Consider the following 26,322-nt stretch of genomic DNA (forward strand, 5'->3'; position numbering starts at 1 on the left):
GCTGTTCTGGAAGCCTCATTCCAAAAAGGATGTGGACAAATTGTAATGGGTGCAGAGGAGAGGAACCAGGATGATCAGTGGCCTGGAGACCAAGTCCTACGAGGAAAGACTGAGGGATTTGGGAATGTTCAGTTTGTACAAGAGGAGGTTGAGGGTGGGAGACATGATTGCTCTCTTTATGTATTTCAAAGGCTGTCACTAAGGGGAGGGGAGGGAACTGTTCTCGTCAGCAGCAGAAGATAGAACTCAAAACAATGAGTTTAAACTACAGGATGGAAGGTAGACCTTTGTAACAGTGTTTCACAACCTGTTTGTCGGGACCCAAAAATGGGTCACGAAGCCTCTGAAAGTTTCTTGCATGCCAGCCCTCCCTAACAGCTGCTCCTGCCCTGCCCTTTCCATCATTCTTTTGTCACCCTCTTTGTCACCTTTTGACATTCCTTCCATCCACTCCTTTTGCAGTAATAATGGAGGGGGGGGGGGTCTGTCCAGCAATTAGCATCTTATGGTAGTAGCTGGGAGCAGGGGAGAGACGATGGGATGAAAGAGGCATGTGCATGTGTGAGATTCATCTTGGTGCTGTTCCCTCAGCTGCCTGACCTCTTGCCCGCCTCCCTGCAGTGCCTCACTGCCTTCTACCTACTGTGGGAGATATACCACACCAAGCCCCTCGCTGCCCTCCCCTTCATCGCCATCTTCACACCTCTCCTGAACCTACCCCCCACAAGTGCACCTCCTCATACTCCACTGTGAAGCAATTGGCAGAGGAGGAGGAGGAAGAAAAGGTGACGGAGAGAGGTCTCTGTTCTTTGACTTCAGGAGTCTTGTGAACTCTCCACTTGGAAAAGATTCTTTGTTATAACTTCTCCCCCATGAGTGACATGTTTACGGATTCACTTTGTTGCTGTACCTCTTCATTTCCCTGCTCATACAATCAGTCATGTGTGGGCCAAATCTTTCCTTTTATCACAATGCAGGCATTAATGAAAGCCTATACTTCAAGCATTCTGAAGGTAGTTGAAGGTGGAATAATGCTTAGTGTTAAGCAGTTTTGAGCAAACAGTTGTTTAGTAGCATCTACCCTCTCACGCATGGCGTTTCCTACTCAGTGGTATAAAGAACCATGTCCTTCCTTCTAAATTCTGATGGAAATTAGGGGTGCTTTCACAGCTTGTACCACATTACCCCCTGCTTTCTACTGAGCCATTATTATGTGATTTACCTGCACTGATATTTCAGGTTTGTACAGAAAATAACATATGTTGTCATGTGTGATGAATGAAACCAATTGCGCTATCTCAGTAAGGAAACATGACATTTCTCTACAAGTGATAGGTATACACATTTTCTAACACAGAATAACGTCTCTCTAGAAAAATCATAATGTGTGAAGTGGCTTTTAGAAGAACCAACTTCTGGGGCAAGTCTTCAATCTGTATTTCAGAAACGAAGATCTGACCCAGGAAACTGTATCTTCCATGTCATTTTTTTCACTGCATATGCATATTGATCAAGTAAAATAAATAAAAACTACAGCGAGTTTTTTTAGAATCTTAAAGAGGATTAGGAGGAGTAATGGAGAAGAAGGCAGTCAAAAGCTGGAATGTAACTTCCGCATGAAAAGGCTGCGTACTTCAGAATGCCAGTTTGCTTGGGGGTAGCTGTGCCTCATGTATGATGTTTGTTGATTTCTCAAAAACATCTTATTGGCCATTGTAGAAAATGGAATACTGGACTAACTGGGTGTCAAGGTAATAGTTTGCCTTGGGCTGGCCCTGGATGGGTCACCGTACCAAGTACATTTGGATTGGGTGGGTCACCACACCAAAAAGGTTGGGAACCACTGCTTTATACACCTCTGCATGCTTTAACTGTACCAACTTGTTGCAGTCTGAAAGATATAATAAGACATATAGGAGGAAACAATCTTTAGAATAGGAAAAGCCCCAAATTGCCCTTTTGGAAGTAAAACAATTATTATTATAATAGAGGATAAGTGTAACTAAATAGATTAGATATTTGTATTGACATCTATTCATAAGGAACACTTTATGTTTTCATTTTGATTTTACATAATTGGCACAAAAATAAGCCTTTAATATATTGCAACCTAACAAAGATCCATAGGATCCCATATATGCAAGAAGAAAGTCCTATCTTGTCACACACAGCTCCTGCTTTTACTAGGAATCCACCTTTGGGAAGATGCTGACTTTATTGTTCCTGCTAATTTTTCTTTCTGCTTTACACTTGGGCTGCTTTGTTTGGATGAGCTCCTCAGGGGTATTCCCCAAAGGAGGCAGCAGTCTTTTCTTACTGTTCCGATTTTCTGACAGCCACTGAGGAGGCAACTCAAAGGGCCCAAAGCCTAGCTGCATGGAATACTTTTCATTGGCCAATTCTGCTTCTGTTGGCATAGCTGGAGCCACCTGTGCAGCAGAGTCTGCAACTGCATGAGGCATAGTCCTCTGAACCAATGTCTGTTCCACATCTAAGCTGGTTGTAGGGATTTCTTTCTGCTGGTAGTCATTGGAACCGACTGATTTAGTTTCATTCTCTTCCTCATCCTCTGTAGGTTTGAAAATTTGCTGTTGCCCAATGTGAAACATTTCCAGTAGCTGGCTACCAGATCGGACATGCGGCTCAAGGTTGGCATCTGTAGTGCTTCCAGAACTGACGATGTTCCTCCGACTATATCTTCGGTGTAACTGCATAATTGTTCCTATTAAACATTTACGTACAGATTTGTTAACAGTCAGAAAGAGCAGAGGATTGGTCAGCAGTGATATTTTGGGCAGCCAGATGGCAGTGAGCAGCAAGAACACAGAAGGGTCAGAAGAACTGAGTACAATACGGTAAATCACCAAAATCATGTAGGGGATGCTGCAGAAAATAAAGATCATAACCATGGACAGCAGCATGGCATGAAGTTCAGATTCTCTCTGAGAGGCATAAGGAATAGAAATGGTATTCTGAGGTGTTCTTAAGGCAGCTATGATGACTTTTTTCTTCTGGCTGGCACTCAGTGCCCTGCGAATAAGGATCATAAAGAGAAACACCACAGCCACTGGCACTATCACAGTGGTAATATTGTAAATAATTACATACACCAAATGGCCAATGGAGTAACTCCAGGGTTCAGTGCAAGAGGACATTGCGTAAACATCGGAGACATTGGTCACAGCAAATACAGGAACACTTGCTACCACTGCATGAGCCCAGATGTAGATCACCAGGTCTCGAGACCTGGCATCTGATATTTTCCTTTCCAGTGGGTATAAAACTGAATAGTACCTATCAAAAAAGAAGGGAAAAGAGAAGTGTATGAGAAATGTTTAAATTCAGGCACACCTTTGGTGGGAACCTCCCCATTAAACAAAGCTGATTTTACTACTCAGTTAACATATAACATCTATTGATTAAATGTATAGCATCTGCTGTATCAATTGTCCAGAACTTCCCAGATGGTAGTTAGGTAAAATAATATTTTTCTATGTAGATGGGAAGAAAATATCTATGCTTTTTGGTGACTAGATGATAAAAATTTGTAACTTGAGAATCATTGCAGAGATCATGGGGCTAGGTAGGGGCATAAAATAGAAGGACAAGGTCATCCTTATGAGTTCAACAGATGCTACTGATGGGCAGGATTACATTTCCCAGGTTCAAATCAGCACCTAAGATAGGCTTGCTAGTTCTAAGCACCAAATATACATGATTTTTTATGTCCTTTATACTGCATATAAAGGGGGGGGGGGCTAATGGATGAAAATTACCCTCTCCTTCTTTCAGCAGAAATATGAGACAGGAACCAGCCTAGGACTTGGCAGCTCCAGGAAAATAATGCATCACTGAGGCATCAAGCAGAACACTGCTAGAATTGAATTTGTTTTTTACACAAAAAGATTCACTATCAAGTATTCATTGGTTCCTATTACCATGGGAGTTGAGGCTCTGTAAAAATTCTTCAGAGAGACTGATTTAAAAATACTAATCAGGAACAGGAAAACCATGACTTTAGGTCATGTCCACAGAAGGGAATATATGGATTAACCATGAGAATGGTAACCTTTATTGGGTAATGTTGGGTTAGTCACACTGTCGCAGTTGAACCTACCTCATAAGATTGTTGTAAGGATAAAATTAAGAGAGGAAAGCCTTATGTGCCACTTTAAACTCATTGGAGAACAGCAGAATATAAATGAGATGGAAAGCTCCAAAGATGAAAAGATAGATAGTTAGAATGTGCCATATCTCTTGACAATATCTGATTAAAGGTAAAGGTGTAACTGGCCACCCTGCAAACTGTAGCAGGTGGCTGAATGAAGAAATTTACCTTAAACACATAGGCAGTTGGCTTCTTGAAAAGAAGGTTTAGACCTTAGAAATACTAAGCTAGTTAACTTAAGCTGACCAAACATTAAAAAATCTAGCCAGTATGTGCCCTTTTCATGACCATGGTCTTAAGCTTTTTCCCCCTCCTTTCTCAAAGTAACTTACCCCACAGGATGATAGGAAAAAGAATATATGCATCTGAGCTCCATGGGCAAAATGACATATAAATAAATAGTTCAGAAGAGAAAGAGCAATTGAACTGCATTAACAAGCTACTACTAAATAAGAATCCATCTAGAATAGGAGGTCCCAGGTTGTTGAACTTGCAAGCAGTTTTGGAATTTTGAAAGAGTAATGGGTGCCACCAAAAACTGGATGCCACAGGGGCCCTAACCTTCCTTATAGAGGTTTTAAAATAAAGTTTCCATTAATGGAAATACTATGTGTGTATGAAAGACTTCAATTTTTGTAGGCCAATAAACCTTTGAGGTTATTGTATAATTGGCTACTAATATTTATCCAATTGAAATAAACTGTGATCTTAATTAACATCTTCACATCATTGCTGAAGCAGGGCTTCAGATAGGGGAATTCAGTTGAAGCCAGTACTGGGGATTCCATAAACGTGTGTTTTTATTTGGATTTTATTTGGAGTTTGTGTAAAAGTATTCTGGATGTGGCAGGTACTAAGAAGCTGGGGGTGGGGGGTGGGGAGTGAGACTGGAGGATCACAATCCTGCATCTTCCTCATCTTTATTTGTTTTGGGGGGGGGGCTCTTCTTGTAAATTACTTTTAGAGGTGGCCCCTCTCTTTCCTTTCTGCTGGTGGTAGATTGTTGTGATGAATAATTTCAAGAAACACATGCCCCTAATGGAAGTGTCTTCCACACAGTACAGCTGCAAATAAAGCACAGCAGCAACAGGCCTCAATTATTTGTTTGTTCAATTTATATCCCACCCTCTCTGCAAGCAGGCTCAGGGTGGGTCACAACTTCATAAAATCATAAAAACCACAATTAAATACAATAAATAGTTAAAATCATTAAAAATTATAAAATCCACAGATCTCATTAAAAAGTGGAGTGGAACAAAGGAGAACAGGTAAGGGATCAGCAGGATAGTTCACCAGCTCCTCAACCACTCTCATAGGCCTGGCAGAACATCTCCGTTTTAAAGGCCCGGCGGAACTGTAATAAGTCCTGCAGGGCCCAGGTCTCAACTGGGAGAGTGTTCCACCAGGCCAAAGCCGAAAAGGCTCTGGCCCTGATTGAGGTCAAGCAAACATCCTTGGGGCCAGGGACCACCAGCAGATGTTTATCTACAGAGCGTAATGCCTTCCGGAGAACATACAGGGAGAGATGGTCCCAAAGATATGTAGATCCCAGTCTGTTAAGGGCCTTAAAGGTTAACTCCATATGGTAGGCTTCATCATAGTTTCCCTGCCCCCATCTCCTGAAACTGGCCACGCCGCCCCTCCCCTGGGCCATCTGCAATTTAAACAGGGGTCGTTTTGTAGAAAAAGAGCTGGAGGAACTCATTAGCATAACTCATTAGCATAACTGATTTGCATATGCCACACACCCTGACATCACCTATCATGGCTGTTTTGGACCCAATCTTGGCCATTCAGGGCCGAAATTAGGCCCAAAATGGCAAAAGGGGCTGAAAATGTCTGAAAAGGGGCCCAAAATGGTCAGAATCGGGCCTCTGCTGAGCAGGAGAGTGATCCACCACCCGTCAGAGGCCCAATCCAGGCTGTTTCAGCCCCAATCCAGGCCGAAATGGGCCCAAAATGGCTGAGAGTCAGGTGGGTGGGGTCACCTGTCATGTGCCTCTTTGGGGAACTGCCGGAACTATGTTCCTGTGTGTTTCCCCTCGAAATGAGCCCTGAATTTAAAAACACTTGGCACAAGAATACTGTTATATTGATATACCATTGTAACAGTAGGTGTTGCAGGTTCTCTGAATTCCCAGCTTTCATTTAAAAAGTAAGACTCTTGCTCCTTCCCTTCTGAAGATATGCCTTTTCCCTTATATTTCAGCAAGTAAAGGTGACGGGGGAGACTTACTTTTTTAAAATTATAGCTGAGAATTCAGACAACCGGCTACACCTATTGTTACAATGGTATATTGACATAATGATATTCTTGTGCTCAGTTATAAAAAAACAAAAAGCTCCCTTTTTGTGGCAGGAGGAAGAAATGATTGCAGAGGGGACAGGGTCAGGGGAAATGGCCAGAAAATCCAAATTTACCCACCCACAAAACAATTCACCATGCTTTACTACACTTTTCCCCAAACCTTTGGAGCAAAGCAGATTTTAGAAAGATTTGAAAAAGGCCGGGATAAGCCCCAAAGGTGCCCAAATGCACCATAATGCTGTGGGGAAGCACTGAAAAAAACCACATCCCAAAAGGATTGAACTCAGAACAGATAACCTGTGTGGAAGACCCCAAAGACAAATGGAACCAAGCTGCAAACTCAAATTTGGATAATATATCTTTATGAAATTCAATGCAGAAAGGGGTAAAATGCAATAAGGGAATTCAGTGACTTACCTATCTACAGCTATGGCAGGAAAACTTAGAATGGTCACTGAGCAGAAGACTTTGTGAAAGAATTTGATGATCTTACAGAAAGCCATGGTGTAGATCCACCAGCAGCAGTGTGGACTAACACTGAGGACGATGTCAAAAGGCACACAGACTAGACTGGCACAGATCCCCGAGCAGGCCAAGTTCTTAATAAACCGATTGGTTACCGACTTGAAAACTGATGTCCTGCATGTTGACCACAAGACCATGAAGTTTCCTGAATGAAACGAAACAAAATCAAACCCTGGAAATTAAGACAATTATAGACAAGCTCTAGACAGACAGACAGATATATGCATGTCTATAAAATCTGTAATCAGATCTTTATATTTCTTTTACTAGTTATGGGAGGAGGATTAATTGGAGTGGGATCATAGCACTGAGGACCCTTTCTCTTGCACATTATTTCACCAAGAAAACCATGTGCATCCCAACAAAAGAGCACCTATGGGAAAGAGAAAAAAATGGGGGTGCAGGGTACAGTTGCTCCCTACTGCTACCATCATGGTTTTCATTACAAGAATTGCATGAACTGTAAAGACAGGAAATCCCATTGCAGATCTCCAATGATTCCTTTTGTTTGATTCTTAGGCATAATTTGTACTCAACAATACAGCTTGTTCTGAAGTTGTAATTGGATTATCCACTCAAATATTTTTGCACAGCTGAAGAATTCCACTTCTGCAATCAACTGGAAGTGGAAATGAAACTGGAGTTCTGCACAGCACATAACATAGTGCTTGTACTTTCCATAAAAATTAAATGTTTACTCATAAGTTTATTCAGAAGTAAAACTATTGTTATAATTTTGTAAGTGCTATAATAATTAAAACAAATAGGCCATAGAGAGCACAGGAAGTAATTAAACTAGAAGCAAAAGGCAAATTAAAAGGGACAGTAACACTGAAAAACCATAGTAATATTTTGGCTATCTACAATAGACAACATAATGCTCCAACTGCATTTTATGTTTTTTAAAACTTTCAACAAATCATGTCAAAAAAAAAGCAAGAGAGCACCTGAGAAAACATTGAAATGCAGCAAACTCCCAATGATATCATATGGATTCCCCATTTAAACTGATTCTTTATATTTTCAAGACAGGATGTGGTTATAGTGAATTAAGATGTAGCTAGCATGCTGGATGCCTTGAAACCAGAGTTACTTCAGCCTAACCATTATGTTAAGAGATTTTATATATTCACATAGTTTCAGCGATAACCTTTTTCTAAGCTTGGTTCTTTTATAGGGCATTATGGCAGTGAGACCTGGCTCCTTCTCCAACAAATTGTCCTTTCCCCTACTTTTACTTCACTGTCCTTTTTTGGAAATTGCAAAGTAGGTAAAAGATAGTGAGACAAAGAGGTGCTTGAATTTACAACAGGCACTAGCCTAGGAAATGTTTGGTTGTTATGATATCTTAGCACCTTTTTATCATCTTATAGGTGAACTCTTGTTCTCTAAAAGATAACAAGTGCCAGATGGGTGCTAGGTGTCACTCCTTTGGGTTTATATGACCTGCAAACTTTTTAGAAAATTATGAACTTAAGCATGTTTTTCTTTTGGAAATTGCCTTACTGTTGTAAAAAAAATTCTGATGAGTGTTTGTAACAGGATAAAAAAGTGGGTGCAATTGCCCTGTGGGGTATGCATTCTATCAGAGTTGTCAGAGAATGCATCAGTTTGAGTTTGTCTCCAATAAACTTTTTACTTTGCCAGTATTTCTGCCTTGATTTGATTGGGATCCAGGGTCTTGACTGGAGTCTCCCATAACTGGGACACTGTTGAGAATCTGCTTACACATTACCAGCCTTTGTGCCTGTTCAGGTGCTTTTAAACATACGATGAAGTAGTGGCAGCAACTTTTAGTTCTGTGACATAGATGCCAACAAATCTGACAGTATCCTAAAATAAAAGTTATTGTTCTTCATAGCCCAGAAAGCTTGGTGTTAACTAGTCAGAACACATCTCCAGTAAAAATAAACTATAGAAGTAGCTATGGTTGAACAACAATTTTTAATAACTACACAAGACTTGTTTTTCCTACAGCCAATTCATACTGTCATATACTTGGGCTTTTTCAGAACTTGTGGCAAATTTTTCCACCCTGGATAAAATGAGTATGTTGTATATATCTGCTTTCATAGGCACCACTAGTAAAGGCATTTGATATACAAAATGATAGTTTTGGTTTTTTGGTAATCAATGCACCAATTTTACTACTGTTACACTGAACTTAAGGAGCCCCGTGGCGCAGAGTGGTAAGCTGCACTACTGCAGCCAAAGCTCTGCTCACGACTTGAGTTTGATCTTGGTGAAAGCCAGGTTCAGGTAGCCGGCTCAAGGTTGACTCAGCCTTTCAACCTTTCGAGGTTGGTAAAATGAGTACCCAGTTTCCTGGGGGTAAAGTGTAGATGACTGGGGAAGGCAATGGCAAACCACCCATAACAAAACTCTGCCAAGAAAACATTGTGATGCGACATCCCCCCATGGGTCAGTAATGACTCGGTGCTTGCACAGGGGACTACCTTTACCTTACCTACACTGAACTTGACCTGTTTTTTTAATGCTGGCACACACGGAAATTATTTGTCTTCCTTCAGCTTCTTTCACTGAAAGGTTCCTCCTGCAGGTACTAGGCCATATAGTCAGTGTCCTGATGGCCAAATTTTCAAACCCACATGCTTCAGATAGTCCTTTATTTATATATATAATGAATTTTTAATCTTTAAATTTCCAGCTGGAAAAAAGGAACCATTAAAAAGGCAAAATCAACTTCCCCCTCCCATTTTTTTTAAAAAATAACCCTTGCTAAATAATTTTAAACACAGCAATATCAAGTTCTTCACCAGGAAAACACCATTTCCTCTCCCCTCTCTATAATATTATTTGATTGCCAGTAATTTCTGTGTCTTCCTGCACTCACAAGGTGCAATTTGAGTTATCATCAGTAGAACCATCTTCTTTCCACACCACCTACACTGATTCTAGCATTTATATTTTAAAGGTAAACAAAAATGTTTTTAAAAGTTTGTTTCTATGAAAACTATTATTCCTTATTCACATGACGTTCCATTTTATTTGTCATTGATCCGTCACAGACACATAAGCTGTGGATAGCCATCTTCAGCGGTATGCAACCTCAAAGCACTTCAGTTGTATGCTCCTCAGCTTCATTCATATTATAAATGAATATAATTGTACCATTAATGTGAGCAACCTATTATGCAAAACAGAACTGGATTCATACTAAGCAGAATGTGCAAATTATTCCCAGTGGGGAACTCCAGGTGGTGGTGGTGGCCACAAAGACTTCATAACGTGAATTGGCCCACAGGTGTGGAGTAGCCCAGAAGCATCAGTATAACTGTCCGAGGGGTGGCCCCCAGCAACCCTCGGACTGGCTGGGTCTCCCGCCCACTGATGCAAAGCCCCAGCCAAGCGGCACTTACCCCACCGGGGCTCCGGACGCCAAGGGACAAGCAGGGGCCGGCACCATGCTCAAAGGCCCGGCCGCGTGGCTGGTGTCACAGCTGGGGCTTGTCGCCGCTGCCATCAAGGCCACTGCGGCACAGCTGGGGTTTGGTGCCGCCGCCGCCAAGGCCACCGAGCAGACCGCTGGAGTGGGAAGGCTCAGCAGCGCAGCCATGCAACAGCCACCCCTGCAGCCCGGAGCCCGGCCCCGCCAACGATGTGGCCCCTGGCTGGAGGACGGGGGCCGAAGAGGAGGCCGGAGGGAGCCACAGGAGGCGCCGAGACCTGGCAAGATGCCAACGCAGGTGCCAAGCAGCCCAGCAGGCCCCACATGCCGAGGGACCAGCCAGGGAGGCGGGGGTGGGACAACCTGCCCCCCACGACAACCAGAGATGCCCCTGCCCAGCCCTGCTGGAGAGAGGCAGGCCACCTGCCCATCAGGCAGGGAGAGAACCGTAGAGGGACAAAGGGGGAGGAACGGAGGAAGGGCAACCAATCGCCCCAGGGCAGGCAGGGCAAGCAGGTGTGGCTGCACCTGGCCCAGGTGATGGGGATGGCCTTCGGGGTGGGCCAGTGGGAAGGGGGGTGGAGCTGACCCTAAGGGGGGTGGCCATTTAAGAAGGGCTCCAGACCCAGGCCGAGGAGGATGAGCAGCAAAGTCTGCCCCTGACGCTGAAGGGGCAGCTTGCTGGGTGGAGACTGATGCAAAGGAGCCAAGCCAGCTCAGACACTGGCACATCAATTCTGAGGCTAAAAGGGGAGCCCCTCACAGGCCCGGGACCCACCCCGGCCCAGGCTGAACAGGAGGCCCACCTAGGTGACCCAGGACGGACCCGCACAGTGCGTCCCTCTTGAACCCAGACCCTCTGCCAACCCTAGGGGGCGCCAGGGAGCATGACAATAACCTTGAGAACATAAAGTCTCACCACTAGAGATGGGCATGAACAGCAATACCAACAAAAAAAAGCCATGAATAGCCCAATCTGCTGTTCGAGAACAAGCTGTTCGTGAGGCCCCATCTAAACGAACAGGTGGTCGTTGCAAGTCTCATTCGTTGCCGTTTGTCTTGATGTTCGTCAAGCCAGACAGTCTGGCACCTGAAATCAATTCCTTTGGCATCTTAGGCAGGGATTGTCTGAACTCTGTCTGATCTCCTGCTGTTGCCCTGGAAACCCCAATCAAAGCCCAATTTAGCTTGATAGGCAGGTCTCATGTGTGGAGCTCCAAATTTGTTACAACAAGGGATCAAAGACCAGGAGGGAGGGGGGGCTCCCAGCTCTGACTTTGCAGACAGTGGAGAAGGAGAGGGTTGCTGTTGGCATTTTGACAGAGAGAGTGCATTGGAGCTTGAATTTTCTTGGTGTGTGGTGGGATAGGGATCTACCCCTTCAAGTTCCAGGGCTGCTGCCAGGCTCTGGGCCAAGCTATTATTTATTATTGGTACCTTTCCTGCTGCCTGCTCAGGTAAGGTTTCTGGGAGTGGTGCAGTAGGGATCTACCCCTTCAAATTCCAGGGCTGCTGCCAGGCTCTGGGCCAAGCTATTATTTATTATTGGTACCTTTCCTGCTGCCTGCTCAGGTAAGGTTTCTGGGAGTGGTGCGGTAGGGATCTACCCCTTCAATTTCCAGGGCTGCTGCCAGGCTCTGGGGCCAAGCTATTATTTATTATTGGTACCTTTCCTGGTGCCTGCTCAGGTAAGGTGCAGTAGGGATCTTGATCAAACTTGGATGGTGGCTGGAGGAGAGCCTGCTGGATCCCACGAACAGCCAACCACGAACATGTTCGTGAACAGGGCCATGTTCGTGCTTGTTCATGAGTGGCAATGAACAACAAATATCATGTTCGGGGGTTTTTTTTCTGTTCGTGCCCATCTCTACTCACCACACGAGACAAAATACACTCAAATTACATGGGTAATTCAAGTGTATTTTGTAATTTAAGTGTATTTGATTGTAATTCGAGTGTAATTCAAGTGTATTTTGTCTTGTGTGGTTTGTCCTATAGATTCAACCCCCACACTGGGCTGCACATGTAGGAATGTGCCTAGGCAGGGAGTTGATTTTGAGAGGATTAAGAATTAGGCAAGCAGTGTGGGGGAAGGGGGTTAATGCAGCAAACTCCCTAGATCCTAGGTTCTAAGCCTCACAATAATTCTTCCTTGCCAACAATGCCATCAGTGTTTATTGTGGCTTCTCATCCATATCTTCATTCTCAATCTAAAATGTAAAAATAATTGTTTCGTACACATCTTTAGAAACTATTTTTATTTAAAAATACTCTGCATATAAAGCAGCTCACTAAAAATACATAACAGACAACAGTAACTAAGTAATCAGAATAGATCTGATCACAGAGACACAGCTACCATTACACTCAAAAACCAAGCTCAATCTGCATAAAAACATTAGCCCCATAAAATTGCAAAATGTTTCTCAATTGAAGACAGAAGAGGAGGCTTTAAAAGTCCATATGGTAAAGTGGGAACAAAATCTGGGCACGGCATAGATCTGGAGCAATGGCTACAGTCATGGAGAATAAACATCAAAATAACAAAATCAACTACCTTTAAAGAAAACCTATATAAAACGTTCTATAGGTGGTATGTGACACCAGAAAAATTAGCAAAAACGTACACTGAAATACCCAATAAATGCTGGAAGTTCAAAGAAAAAGTAGGCACCTTTTTCCATATATAGTGGCTATGTAAAAAAGTGAAGAGATATTGGAAAGGGATACATGAGCTGTTGCAAGAGGTGCTAGAAATAAACATACCCTATAAACTAGAAATGCTCCTGTTAAATATAATACCAGAGGACCTAAATAGGGAAAATAGATATTTGATAATACATATAATAACAGCAGCAAGAATAGTATATGCCAGATACTGTAAAAACACAGATATACCAACAAAAGAAGAATTAATAGAGAAAATCTTAAGAGAGAGCAGAAATGGACACACTGACAGAATTAATAAAAGAAATAAATGAACATGATGGAAAACAAAAATGAACCCCGCTTTATAGATGGGTTAAACGGAAGTATAAAATAGAGACATAACTATATGTCAGCAGAATACAATCAAATGAATGAGCAGAGTAAAGAAGTACTAGAATCAAAGAATGATCTAACTCTGAAAAGTTTCTCATGGCTTGGGGAAAAAATAAACTATATAATCTTCAAAAGAAAGATTGGTGAATACCTCAAGGCAAGTTCCAAAATAAGCGACTTGATCTTCTCCTGGGGCAATTTTCTTCTCCTTTCTGACTAACTTCTCTATACAGGTCAATATTTCTAATGCCAATCTATTTATAAAAATGTCAGCCATTAAAGAAGGGTACAGACTTTTTTGTTCCCTCTTTTTCTGACTCAAAGGGAAATCATTAAATTCCCTTCCATGAACCGGAAAACAAATTTGTTTTGTACTGAGCTTTTACAAGGATATGAAAAAAGAATGTTCCATGTTCCAGCAGCATTAGGTAGAGGTTTATTAAGCATCCTCTCATCCAAATTGTTCTGCCAGGTTTCTGTAATGCTGGCAGACAGCATGGCACTGATACTCAACAGGATTCTCACTTAAATTAATGTGCCCTGAATTCCACTCCCTTTATAGTGAAAGGATAATAGTCCAAAATTCTTCTTTAATTTCTAGTCCATAATTATTTACTTGAAACTTGAAATATCTCACAACTTGAAAACATTTTTAAACTTTCGAATGTTGTCAGCTCTGTCTTGAGAATTCTTTGAGATTTGCAGGTGGTGTCTATGAAAAGCAGAGTTTAGGGAGGAAGCTCAGCAGGGAGATGATGCCATGTAGTCCACTCTCCCAAGCTGCCATTTCATCTGCAGGAACAGATCTCTGTAGTCTGGAGATCAGTTGTAATACTGGAATAATTTTAGGTCCTACCTGGAGGTTGGCAACCATATGCTTGGCACCATCTAACCTCATTAAGTTTGCACAACACTTTCTCTACTTCACTTTAAAACTATTATAAACTGCTTATCAGCGTTTTCCATCATGTCGAAAAAGTTTTTTTCATTTTGCTCTGCATCCAGTCTAAAAAGAAATCTAGGGAATACAGAAGTTTGCTAACTACTTTGTGACGTTTTAGTTAAGTTTAATAAAATATATTATACTACTGTGGCTGTGGCTGGCATCTTCAGAGGTGTAGCACCAAAAGACAGAGATCTCTCAGTGTCACAGTCAATATTTATTTTATTATTTGTTTACTGGATTTTCAGCACCTTTTCACAGAAAGCAGATTACAAAAACAGAACAAAAACTGAATAAAGAAAAACGTAAGATATACTATAAGCAATGCAGCAACAGGATAACAAAAATTTGCAACATAAACAGGATAATACATACAACAACCAGTACAATTATCTCCGACTTTATTAGCATTACTAACGTTGTTAGTAACTGTCTGGTGGTAAAGGCTTCAATTACACTTGGATCATTTTAGTAAAAAGGTGCTAGCTTCTCAGAGATGGGCCAGCACAGCAGAAGCTGTCCCTAGTGCCTGGAATCAGTAAGGTAATGATCTTATTATGACATGAGAAAGTGGTATCCTTATAAACATCATATACAGAATCTATTCAGAATTAAGATACAAGTTATGAATATTTTTTCTGAATATGATTGCTGTTGCTGAGCAGGAGAATTGGCCCTCTTTGCCAGTTCAACAAGAAGAATCTCTAGAAAACTCACCAGCTACATTGGCTTGAATCTTTGTAAACATCTCTCAGTAAATTCATTTAGTCTTGCAGAACATATTCAGTCTGTTGTTGATTAACTACAGATCTGCTTCTCCATGCCCAATAATTAGGTCAAGTTAGACTGCAAATGTAGAGGGCCAAGGCAATTAAGTTTAATTGAGAAAATGAAGCCAGTGTGATCTAATCACAATCCAAGAACAAGAAAAAGGATTTTTAAAAACCCTTGGAGGCCAGGGTTGGGTTAATAGGTGGTCCACAGTGGGACTGGCTCTTGTTTCACTGAAACCATGTCTAGGAACCAGGCTAAAGCTGCTCACACTTTTGAAGGCTCTCTGTTAATAGGCAAAACTGGAAGGGATGACAAGTCAAACACCAGTTTAGGCTATAACCTATTTAATCTGCTCATTTCAGTTTTATATATGTCTGTAGCTGCCAGTAACTTTGCATTTTCTATGTACTATGAAACTAACACTTGATGCTTCATACATGATTTATATTATTGAATGTGTCTTGCTCCACAGGGATAAAATACTACAGAGTGCTAAGTGAAACTTAAGTCTGATTCATATATTTACACATACTTGAGCAATGATTTTTCCAGTTCCTTGCATATCACGAATAACTGTATTTACAAGTCATCCAGAGTGGGAGGTCCAGAGCAAAATATACAAAATTGGGAGTAAATCCTCACTTCAGGGTTATAAGCTGCCACCAGCTTATGGAAAAGCTGTGGAAAAGAGGCAAGATCCCAGCCCTACTAGGTTTTAACCAGGAAGTTAACCCTGCAAGGTAGACCACTGCAGGTTGAGTTCTACAAAACAATTATTTGGATAGCTGTGACCAAAACGGGTCAAAGTGCTAGATTCAAATTGAAAATTGCAAAGTCCCCAAAACCACACAAAGTTATATTCTAGAGAGTTTATTAACAGAAGTGCAAAAAAACACAGACAGAATGGTGCAGAGAAGAAGACAAAACAACAAAACTAGCAAGTCTTCCCTAGCACACTTTCCCAGCCCAAGTTTGCCTTCCAGGCTAAAACAAAAGAGTCCACACAAAGTTCCAGTCTCAGTCCAGAGACACACATCCTGGCCTGACATCAATCCATGTGAGCATGTCCAGAGCACAAAACAAGGAGGTAAAATCTTCCAACGACCATACAGAATGCAAAGTAGGGTTGCCAGGTCCCCTTAACCTCCTGGCAGGAGGGAAGGCAACCTGGCACTTACCTCAGCGATCCTCCCTGCAGGCATGATGATGCCATTTCTAGAAGTGACGTCATCACACCCGTGGGAAGCGCACCCACTGCACACTGGCCTGGGAGGTTTCTTGCCTCTTGAATCCGTTCTCCGGGGTCGTTTCCCGCCATCAGCCAGGTGAATGGCTGCGGGAGGCAGAGGCTGGGAGCAGAGAATCCCCCACTCCCACCAGGAGTCCTCGCAGCCCTAGTCCAAAGCATTAGAGACCAGTTTTATATATGCATGTAGCTGCCAGTAACTTTGTATTTTCTATGTACTATGAAACTGTGATAATGATACCTCATACATGATTTATGTTACTAAATCTATCTTGTTCTACAGGGTTAAGATAACACAGAGTGTTACATTATTCTATACAAGATAATATTCACTTAAGTCTGATTCATATGTTTACACATCCTTGAGCAAATGATCTTTCCAGATCTTTGCATGGCAATAAACATTGGAATATACTTGAAAGTTGGCTCTTAGTTTAATAATATATTTTTAGCATTTCCTTTTTAGACATGTATGTTATTTACTTTATTTATAGCCTGCCTTTAACAAGGCAAATTCCTTTATATTATTTATAGTATGTCGGGGTTCTCTAACCTTCTGAAGCCTGTTGGCACCTTTGAAATTCTAAGACAGAGTGGTAGATGCAACCACAAAATGGCTGATGCAGGAGGCAGAGCCAACCACAAAATGTCAGGGAGCAAGATTATGTGTAACTTTGATTGTAATTTCAAGCAGAAGCTCCAGTTAACAGAATGCCTTTTAAAATGAACATATTATTTTAAAATATTTTCTTGTGTATCTTCAGTGATGTAGTGAAGAATCTTGTGCTGCTGCAGCAGCTGCTGGCAAGGCAATCCTTTTTTAAAAATCTGGACAGTTAATCACATCACCAGTGACCAGTAAGAAGTCCTAGTGGACAAAAGCCTGGCATTGCCCACTTTCTAAAAATACTTGGTGGACATGAGGAAAGGTGTCAGCAGGCACCATGGTGCTAATGGGTACCACACTGGGATCCCTACTATTATACTACAGAAGGTTTAAGTGCTGGTGCTGTTCTTTTTAAATACTGTGTTCAAAATTAATCTCTTGGCTTAAAATAATAGTTATTTTAGAGAAATGTTAGTGCAAGTTAAGGATAAACACTCCAAGTCACAACACTACGATATTGGAAGGGTAAAAAGGTAGTACTTGAAAACATAGAGCAGTTTAGCATGTATAAAAAAATAAGAGAGGCCCAATAGGATGTAAAAACATATTTATGTGAAGCTTAAAACAAGACCTCTTAAACCAAGGGACTTGTTTATAACAATTCAGTTCTAACATCTGTTTTCTGTCAACAGATGCTGTACAGAAAGACCACGATCCTTAATAAAACCAAATTATACATAATTCAGCCGAAGTTGTACAGCTCATTGATCACAATGGGAAAAACGTAAAGTACATGCTTAATTCTCACACTGAAATCATGGAGGCTTAAAGTGTTCAACGGTAGCTTCAAGTCCTCAGCTGTAACAGAATTGGACCCACTGAAGAGTTCAGAAAGTGCAGAGCTCTTTCCCATTAGCATCAAAGTTTTATTCTCTTTACAAGCACAACAACAAAGGCTGCAACTCTCAGTTGCCATAGCAACAACACTTTACTAAAGCTAAAATCATTTTCTCAGGTCACAGACTTGGTGAGTCATTTATTTCTGTTTTATACCTAACCCAGCAATTGGACATCTGCTGCCAATTTTGAAGCAACTTGACCACCACTACCCCGTTACCAAGGGCTCCCTTTCTAGATGTGTGCTGTCTGCCCCAACTCCATTTTGGTTAAACTTGCACCTTGGCAGCCATTTTAAGCTAGTAATACCTTGCTTTGGAGAAGGTTAGGTCAAGGGTCTCTTTACTTAAGCTATGCTAACAAGTTGCCAAAACTTTGGGCAGGAAACTAATTCACAGTAAGACATCTGCATGTTTACTCGTCACTGCAAGGGCTTGCAAAGCTGGGCACTGACCTCAGTTAATCAATGTAATTTCATCAGCAAATACAGGTCCTCCTGAGTGAAAAATCTAATTTCTATCAAGCAGCCAGGTGGGCTTCATTACTTTAACTGACCTTGCCTGAATGTCTCCCATCAACCTGCCTCAGGCACAGGTGAAGCCTCCACCGTGGCAACCCTCTTGTCCGCCCAGGATATTGCCCTGCCTGGATGTAATCACCTTTTGTTGCCCTTTTGGGAACCCCCTCCCCTTAAGTCTGTCAGAGCCAGGAAATCCACAGATACTCATTCTGGACTCATCCGCAATCCCTGAATTTTACAATCATTTCTTCAATATTCTTTTGTGTTGGCTCCTATGACTATTGTTGTTCACTTCCTCCCTCCACTTACTCAGTGACCTCCAATTCCGCTTTTCTTTCTTTTGAACAATGGGATTTTTCCTTGCCACATAGGAACGTCACTCCACTGCCTTACCCTTTTATTATTTCTCTAGACCCTTGGAAGCTCTGCGTAAAGTCCTGTACACTCAATCTTTCGAGCATCAAAATGGATTACTTACTCTACGCAACTCAACAGACTGAAAATAGGTAAAAATTTCCTGTCCATTCCTTTTCTCTTAAAAACAATCCATTTTCCTTCTTTAAATTCCCCCGTCTCCCACTCCTTCTTATGGCTGTTCTCCAGTGCAAAATTTTCACTCAGCCAGTGGCTTGGTTCTCTCTCACCTCCTCTTTCACTCCTCTTATGTAACTCTTCACATGCATGTCCTTCCAAACACAATAGTTTCATTGTTCATACGGTAGTACCTTTTCCATTCCTGTACCCATATATTTCCCTCAATAAATTCTAAATCTTGTTTCAGAAAAGACCTGGTTGTTTCATGGTTATTGTCAGCATATTAGAGACACTTTGAATTGCTAGTGTAATCCCCATGAGCTAGTTGGTTTAGCCAAGTAGGGTGGAGTCAGTATTTGGAGCCAGACAGCTGAGAAAGAGGCTAGTTGCTGGAGAGCTTGATAAAATTGTATGTGCTCTTATCACCTTGAATAAGGTAACTGGAAAGACATTGTATTTGAAAATTAATGAGTAAAAGCTTGTGTGTGTTTAGTTTGGTATTGTTAATGGAATCATATGATTCTTGCAGGGCTGTAATTCCCAAGCTGAAGAGAGAAGCCCAAGTTCCAGCTATTTCTATAATCAAGAGGACTGCAGGAAAGGATTCTGGCACTTGGTGGGACCTGAAAAGTTGGACTTTTCTTAACCTGAAGTGTTTTCAAAAGACAATCAGTTACTTGGCTTGGCTGCGAGCTTCTGTTCTTTGTTGTGCCTATGTGTTTGATTAAAAATAGTTATATTGTTCTGATTGTTGAAAAGTTTGGTTTAAAGAAATTTTCTTAATTTACATTTGTGCTGTAAGTTTGGTTCCTAAATGAGCCCCATTGACCTCATACAGAAAAAAAGGTTATACTAGCATACTACCCAGGTAAAGATTCCTAAATCACATTCTGCTCCCCCTAATTGGCAAGTGCGTCAGTTTTCCCAGCTAGTCAGGCTGTGGAGCCCTGTTCCGCTGAGGGACTGCTCTGTCAGGAAGTTCTTCCTAATGTTTAGCTGAAAACTCAATTTTTATTTAATTTCAACCCGTTGGTTCTGGTCCGACCTTCTGGGGCAGTGGAAAACAACTCTGCGCCATGCTCTATGTGGCAGCCCATCAAGTACTTGAAGATGGTTATCATATCTCCTCTCAGTCGTCTCCTCTCCAGACTAAACATACCAAGCTCCTTCAACCTTTCCTCATAGGACTCGGTCTCCAGCCCGTCACCTTATTCATTGCCCTCCTCTGGACACATTCCAGCTTGTCTATATCCTTCTTAAATTGTGGTGCCCCAAACTGAACACAATACTCTAGGTGAGGTCTAACCAGAGCAGACTTCTGGTTCTGCTGGTGCTGTTCCTGAATATGCACCGATGGATGTTCACAGAAGATGTTGCCTCCCACAGCATAAAAGATGGTTATGCCTACTGTACACACTCATGCCTTCATCTATGTTTGCTATTCCCACCTCAGTGGGATATTCCAAAGCCACCTTGTCATTCTCATGCTACATCCAAAATTAATTTTTATAGAAATGCATCTGGAGACCTCAAACGTTTGTGCTTCTACACTGAGGGTCTGATAAGACAATACATTAAATGCAAGTTACGTTAAACTTGCATTTAATGGGTGACCCACCCCTCACCTATAAAATAGTGGGGGTAGGAGAGTAAATCAATTCCCAAGCACACCCAGAGGCAGGAGCATCATAATTCCCTCCCTTCTACCCCACATGCTTTCACTAGCAAAAAAAAAAAAAAGAGCTGAGGGGAAAGTGCTATTTGTCTTACCACCAGCCCACCTTCCAAATAACATTTAAAAAGATGGAGAGGGGCATGAGAGAGAAGTCCTGGCTCTCTGCTACCTACTGTGCATTCAAAGTGGCACTAAGCCACAACCAGTTAAAATAAAACGTTTTTAAAGTTTAAATAAAAGTTTTAAAATAAATAAAACTGGTGCTGCTCAGAGACACAGCCATTTCTGTAATACATAAACTTCACAGATTTATTTTAACAACACAGATATGTTATGACAACTGTGAAGCTTTCTCTTCCTGACATAAATCTTTTTCTTTCTTGTTACACACAGAACTAACAAATGTGCCTACTGCTCATACTGCACATGGTACATGTAATACATATTGTTATCAGCAATTATATTTATTTACTTCATTTATACCCTGCCTTTCATTCCTTTGAGGAGCCCAAACACCTTATATTGTTCTCCCCTCTTCCATTTTATTCTCACAACAACACTGAGATAGGTTAGGCTGAGAGGGTGTGACTGGCTCAAGGTCACTCAAGAAGATTCCATGGCAGAGTTGGGAATCAGGACAGAATGGAAGAGGAGAATTATGTAAGCTGCTTTGGGACTAGGGATCCCATTCCCCTGTTGGGGGTGGGGGATTCCTTGCTCCCAGCCTCTGCCCCACACCACCGCTCACCTAACTGGTGAGGGAAAAGGCACAGGGAACGGGCCCAGAGTACACTGTGGAGCCCTTCCTTGCTGCACAGGGAACGACATAATTCCCGAAGCAAAGGTCCCTGTGTGGGAGTGAGTTGATAAAAATTAGTTCCAAGTCTACAGTGGGGGACCGATTTTTATCAACTCAGCCCCACACAGGGACCTTCACTTCCTTGTTGCACCAGAAATGACATCATTCCCGGCACAACAAGCAAGTGCTCTGCAGTGCATGCACACACAGCACGTGCACAGGGTAAGTGCTCCTGATGCGCATGCCCTCCCAATCCCCCAGTTTGGGATCTGGAGAACCTGGCAACCCTATTTGGGACTCTCTTGAGAAGGCAGAGTATAAGTGAAGAAAACAAGTAAATACATAAAATTACGTTCTTATCACCACTTTCCTCAACATCTCCCATTTAAGAAGATCTCAGATAACTGAGAAGGACCTCAGGGCTGTACTCATGATCAGGGAACATGTATAATGCCAATGTGTAGTGGGATCATCTGATGTCTTGCCCTGGATCTACCTCATCTCTATACATTAGATGAATATTGTGTTGGTCTAAAATATACAGTCTTTACCTTATGATTTTGAGAGGTGGCAATCAAGTTACCAGACTCACAGAGACATCAGTGTCCAGAGATGACAGCATGTAGTAGCCAAGCATGATCCTGCTGCCCTACTGTGCAATGTCTTTAAATGCTTTCCCTGAACATATGCATTGCATTTAAATATTGGGGGGAAACTGTGGTGTTGCATCCAGTTAGGAATAGCAGAACTGGAATAAATGAAACATTCATCTGATTCATTTTGAGCAGCTCCCCTGATTCTTGTCATTTTTAAAAGAACTGATTTTCTTTTTTGAATTACTTCTTTCTATTGTGCATGGTTAAATTCCCAAACTTTCTCACCCTCTCCTCTATTTTTCCTTATGAAGAATATAAGGGACTTGACTTTTTCATTATCCTCTAAACATTTCAAACAGCAATAATAATAATAATAATATTGCTGATAATAATTAACTGCAACTGTGATGAACTGCACTTGAAAGCAGGCTTTCCAAGTGCAGCAACCAGAGAGCTGGGAGAGAAAGAGTTAATTCTTGTTTGGAATAGAAAGCTTGAGTGACAGGCTGCCCCCTCCTCTCTGATTGGTCAGCTAGAACCTGGCTGAAGGGCTGAAAGTTGGTTTCTGACAGGATTGTATAGAGAGAAAGTTAGTGAATGAGTCTGACAGGGAAGGTCAGACAGGTTCCCCTCTGGAGTGAGGAGAAAGAGAAATCTTTTGCCCTAACTGTAACATCATTGTCCTGAAGAAAAATTCTATTTAAGAATTCTTAGTATAAGTGTTAGCATAAACTGAAGCCCACTTGACACACACACCATAGACCTAGGAGTGTGTTTTGGCAAGTGTAATTCAGTAGTAGGTGGAGACTCCCTTTCAAGCCATAGAAAAAGGGTTATATCTTCTTAGGAAAAGAAGATTAATTCCTGCCCAGTTTCTAAAGGGGTTTAGCTCTGAGGAGGACCTCAGGTCTTTTGTGAAGGGAAAACAGTTTTTAACTAACTCCAGGAAACCTGAGTCTGTGAAGAAACACTGTTACTGTAACTAAACTATTAAGTAAAACACCTCTCACTACTAAGAATAAGGAATATAAGAAACTAAGCTTCAAGGAAACTATTTTGCCTGTTACTCAAAGGTGTATTCTGTATGACCAACAAAATTTTACCTTGGCACTTCCATTCCCTGATTACACTTATTCTATCCCTGCCTGTTAAATAAAGTTATTTCCTTTTGAACGTTAGACAGTCTCCAGTGCCATTTCCCATAAAAAAGAAGAGGGCTCCTGCTTCTCCCCATCAAGTTCCTAAACTGGGTTAAAAAGTCAAAATTATATCTGACTGTCAGGGTGGGACAAACAGACTTTCAAACCACAAAGATTAACATGCTACTTAGGGCTGCTCAAAGCAGGCAAAGTGAATTTTGGTGCAAGAATCTGCCTCACACTGGGGAAGTGAAGGGGGGGGGGTCCTTCATAGCAACCAATTAGGGTTTTTTTCAAATTTTTTCTGCACATGAGAAAAAATTTCAATGGCTCCACTCCATTTCTCTTATTAAAACTGACATGAAAAGCAACACACAATTTCATCCACCTACAAGATTGGAAATGCCACTAATTACTTCACATAAACACTGCTATTTTAAAACAACATTGTAGAGAAATGCAATTAATGGAAGAATTTAGCTCAGATTATATACCAAGCTAAAATCAGTAAATTTTCTTCCTTTCAGTCTTTACTTTATCTTATTACAGATTAAGAGATACCTTTCATCTAGTTCTTGTTGCTAAGAAACAGAACATCATGTTGGAGAACAAATGCCAACATCAGAATCAAATCATTTCCCTCCCCACACCTACACAACTACCTAAAATTTGCATTGTTACCCAATAATTTTTACACTATAAACAAGAGCACAGGGAGAATGGCTCTGATCCAGTGAGGAATGACCTGTAAAAGACGTGCTTACGTACCCTGCCAATAAGCTGTTACATGTCAGTTATGCTCCTAATCAAGAAATCCATAAATGCAGTAACAGGTTACATCTGCTATGGTCAGGGATGCCAACCTCCAGGTAGCAGTTAGAGAGCTCCCAGAATTACAACCAATCTCCAGGCAACAGAGATCAGTTCCCATGGAGAAAATGGCTGCTTTGGAGGATGGACTCTGTCGCATTATACCCCCCTGAGGTCCCTCCCCTCCCTCAAACCCTGCCCTCCCCAGGCTCCACCCCAAAATCTCCAGGAATTTCCTAATGTGGAGCTGGCAACCCCAGCTGTAGTAGTTGTGGTGCCAGCTACTATCCTCAGTGATTTCGGAACCGGTTGCAGTCTAATGAAGTGTTTGTGTGTGTGTGCGTGTGTGTTTACCTACTAATTCTGTTATGTTCTATTAGTGTAGCTACAAGGAACCACAGCTAATAATATCCAGGTAACTTCCTAAAATATTCACTGGAATGAATCTTTTTGGTTCATTAAATCTTACATTTACTCATACTACACATTTCTCTCAGAGGATTAAAGAACACCCAATATGAGTACTCTGTTCTAAAGTGAATTAATATTATACTATTTGACCTTGTTAAATTGGAAGATTGTTGAACTCTGTGTGAAACCTTAATAGACATCATATACAAATTGAAATACTTATAGCAAAGACTGGGGGCGGTGGAAAAGTTCACTGATATAATACAAAACCTATTAATTAGAAACCTAATTGACATTTGGATCCCTCTCCATGCTAACTGGGATGAAAATAACAGAATAATTTCAGAATTCATTTAATAAACTATGTCACGTAACTGTGGTATTCTTTAATAAGGCATGAACCTTTAGCTCTGCATTCTCCCCAAACTACAACCTTTTTGTTTTTATTTTTGTTTTAGTTTCCACATAACATCGTCATGCAATCATCCACCTTCTGGCACTTTGCTTACCTCACAGCTAGCCAGAGATGTGATGTCTTGGGGGCAGGAGGGGGTAGAACAATCTAGGGGGGTCTCGTTCCACCTCCCATTTTTTCCAAGGCCTATCAACCCCCAAGTTTTCCAATGGAAAAGAATTGGAAATTTTAGGAAATACTGAAAAAAAACCCTGCCTATGAAGTTTTTTTTAGAATGAGTGAAATGCTTTTAAAAACAATATAAGCATGCAGCTTTTAAATTCAAGATGCATTTCTGCAGCTAGAAAAATACATAACCTACACAAGGGGAAGCATGCAGAGCTTTCATCACTTCTCATCTACTGCATGCCAGATCTTCTCCTTTTGACCTGACTCTTCTCCTGCAATTGACCTTTGCAGCATTACCTCAAACCACTGTGACACTGTCATGGATGAGCAGCCATATCAGCAGGTGGGGCAGAGGGGGAGCTAGAGCTTGATATTTTATGGTAATAAAGCAGTCTAGTGGAGTCATGGATCCAAGCACTGCATGACCCAACTATGGTTCCCTGCCACCAGGGACAGGGGGTAGAGGAGGAAGGAGAACCCGCCGCCCCCCACCGCCCGCCTCACCTCCACAGCCCAATGAAGCCACAAAGATAAGTCTGCAGAGTCCATTTTTTAAATGTGACTAAATTTTACTCCTATTTTTTCTACTTTTCAGATAGCAAAAATTAAGGTGCATGTACTGATGCAGCATAGGGTACATCAGCTTGCAGTTTTCTCTCGCGTATTGTGCATATGCTAAGCAAGTTATAAATGAAGTATTTTATGTTGTTAAAGCAGTAAAATTAGTTTAGGCTTAATAGGACATCAAGTACTGCTAATACTTCCATTTCCCCCAACATTCCTGTTCTCCCCCGCCAAAAAAGTGGGAGGTCCCCAAAGGCTTCCCAATTTCTGGAAACTTTTCATCTCTTCTCACAGTATATTTTCCCAAACCTGCTTTGGTACACTCTTTCCATGAAGACTGTACTCAGTGATTTGGTCACAGTATGAACAGGAAAGTGTAGATTTTTGGACCTCCCTGACCACATCTGACGCTGTTTTCTGTCTATTTCCCTCATGTCCACTACCTACTACAAATTTTGTTTTAAAAACGGGTAAAAAGTAACTCCAGTAGTATGCTGGGGCTGGGAGAGGGGTGATGGGCATGATGGTAACAGAAAAGCATGAAGAATCTCTCTGTGTGGAGACTTTGTCCCTTTTGCAAATGCCTCTGTACTTGAAGCATCAGTGAGAGTACAATACGTGAAAGCAACCTAAATGATCCAGAGCTGTTTTACATTTGTTGTTCGTAATAACCCAAGTTATGACCTGCAACAGAGAAAACACCAAGAATGCAATCTTACTTCTAAAAGCTTTTCTAGTGCCTCAACTTTACGAGATTCATAGGATTTGGATC

General features: G+C 41.6%; 1 protein-coding gene across 1 annotated transcript in view; it reads right to left on the reverse strand.

The window, feature by feature from the left end:
- Positions 1–1,978: 1,978 nt before the first annotated feature.
- The window catches only part of GPR176 (G protein-coupled receptor 176), a 42,192-nt gene continuing 17,848 nt past the window's right edge, over positions 1,979–26,322 (reverse strand). The window contains exons 2-3 of the mRNA XM_054970296.1: positions 6,894–7,146; positions 1,979–3,294 (exon numbers count right to left, since the gene is read on the reverse strand). Coding sequence (XP_054826271.1) covers positions 2,184–3,294; positions 6,894–7,146 — 1,364 coding nt within the window. The 3' untranslated portion in view covers positions 1,979–2,183. The remainder of the gene's footprint in view (positions 3,295–6,893; positions 7,147–26,322) is intronic.

The sequence above is a fragment of the Eublepharis macularius genome, chromosome 2 (genome assembly GCF_028583425.1).
Source record: "Eublepharis macularius isolate TG4126 chromosome 2, MPM_Emac_v1.0, whole genome shotgun sequence".
NCBI lineage: Eukaryota > Metazoa > Chordata > Lepidosauria > Squamata > Eublepharidae > Eublepharis > Eublepharis macularius.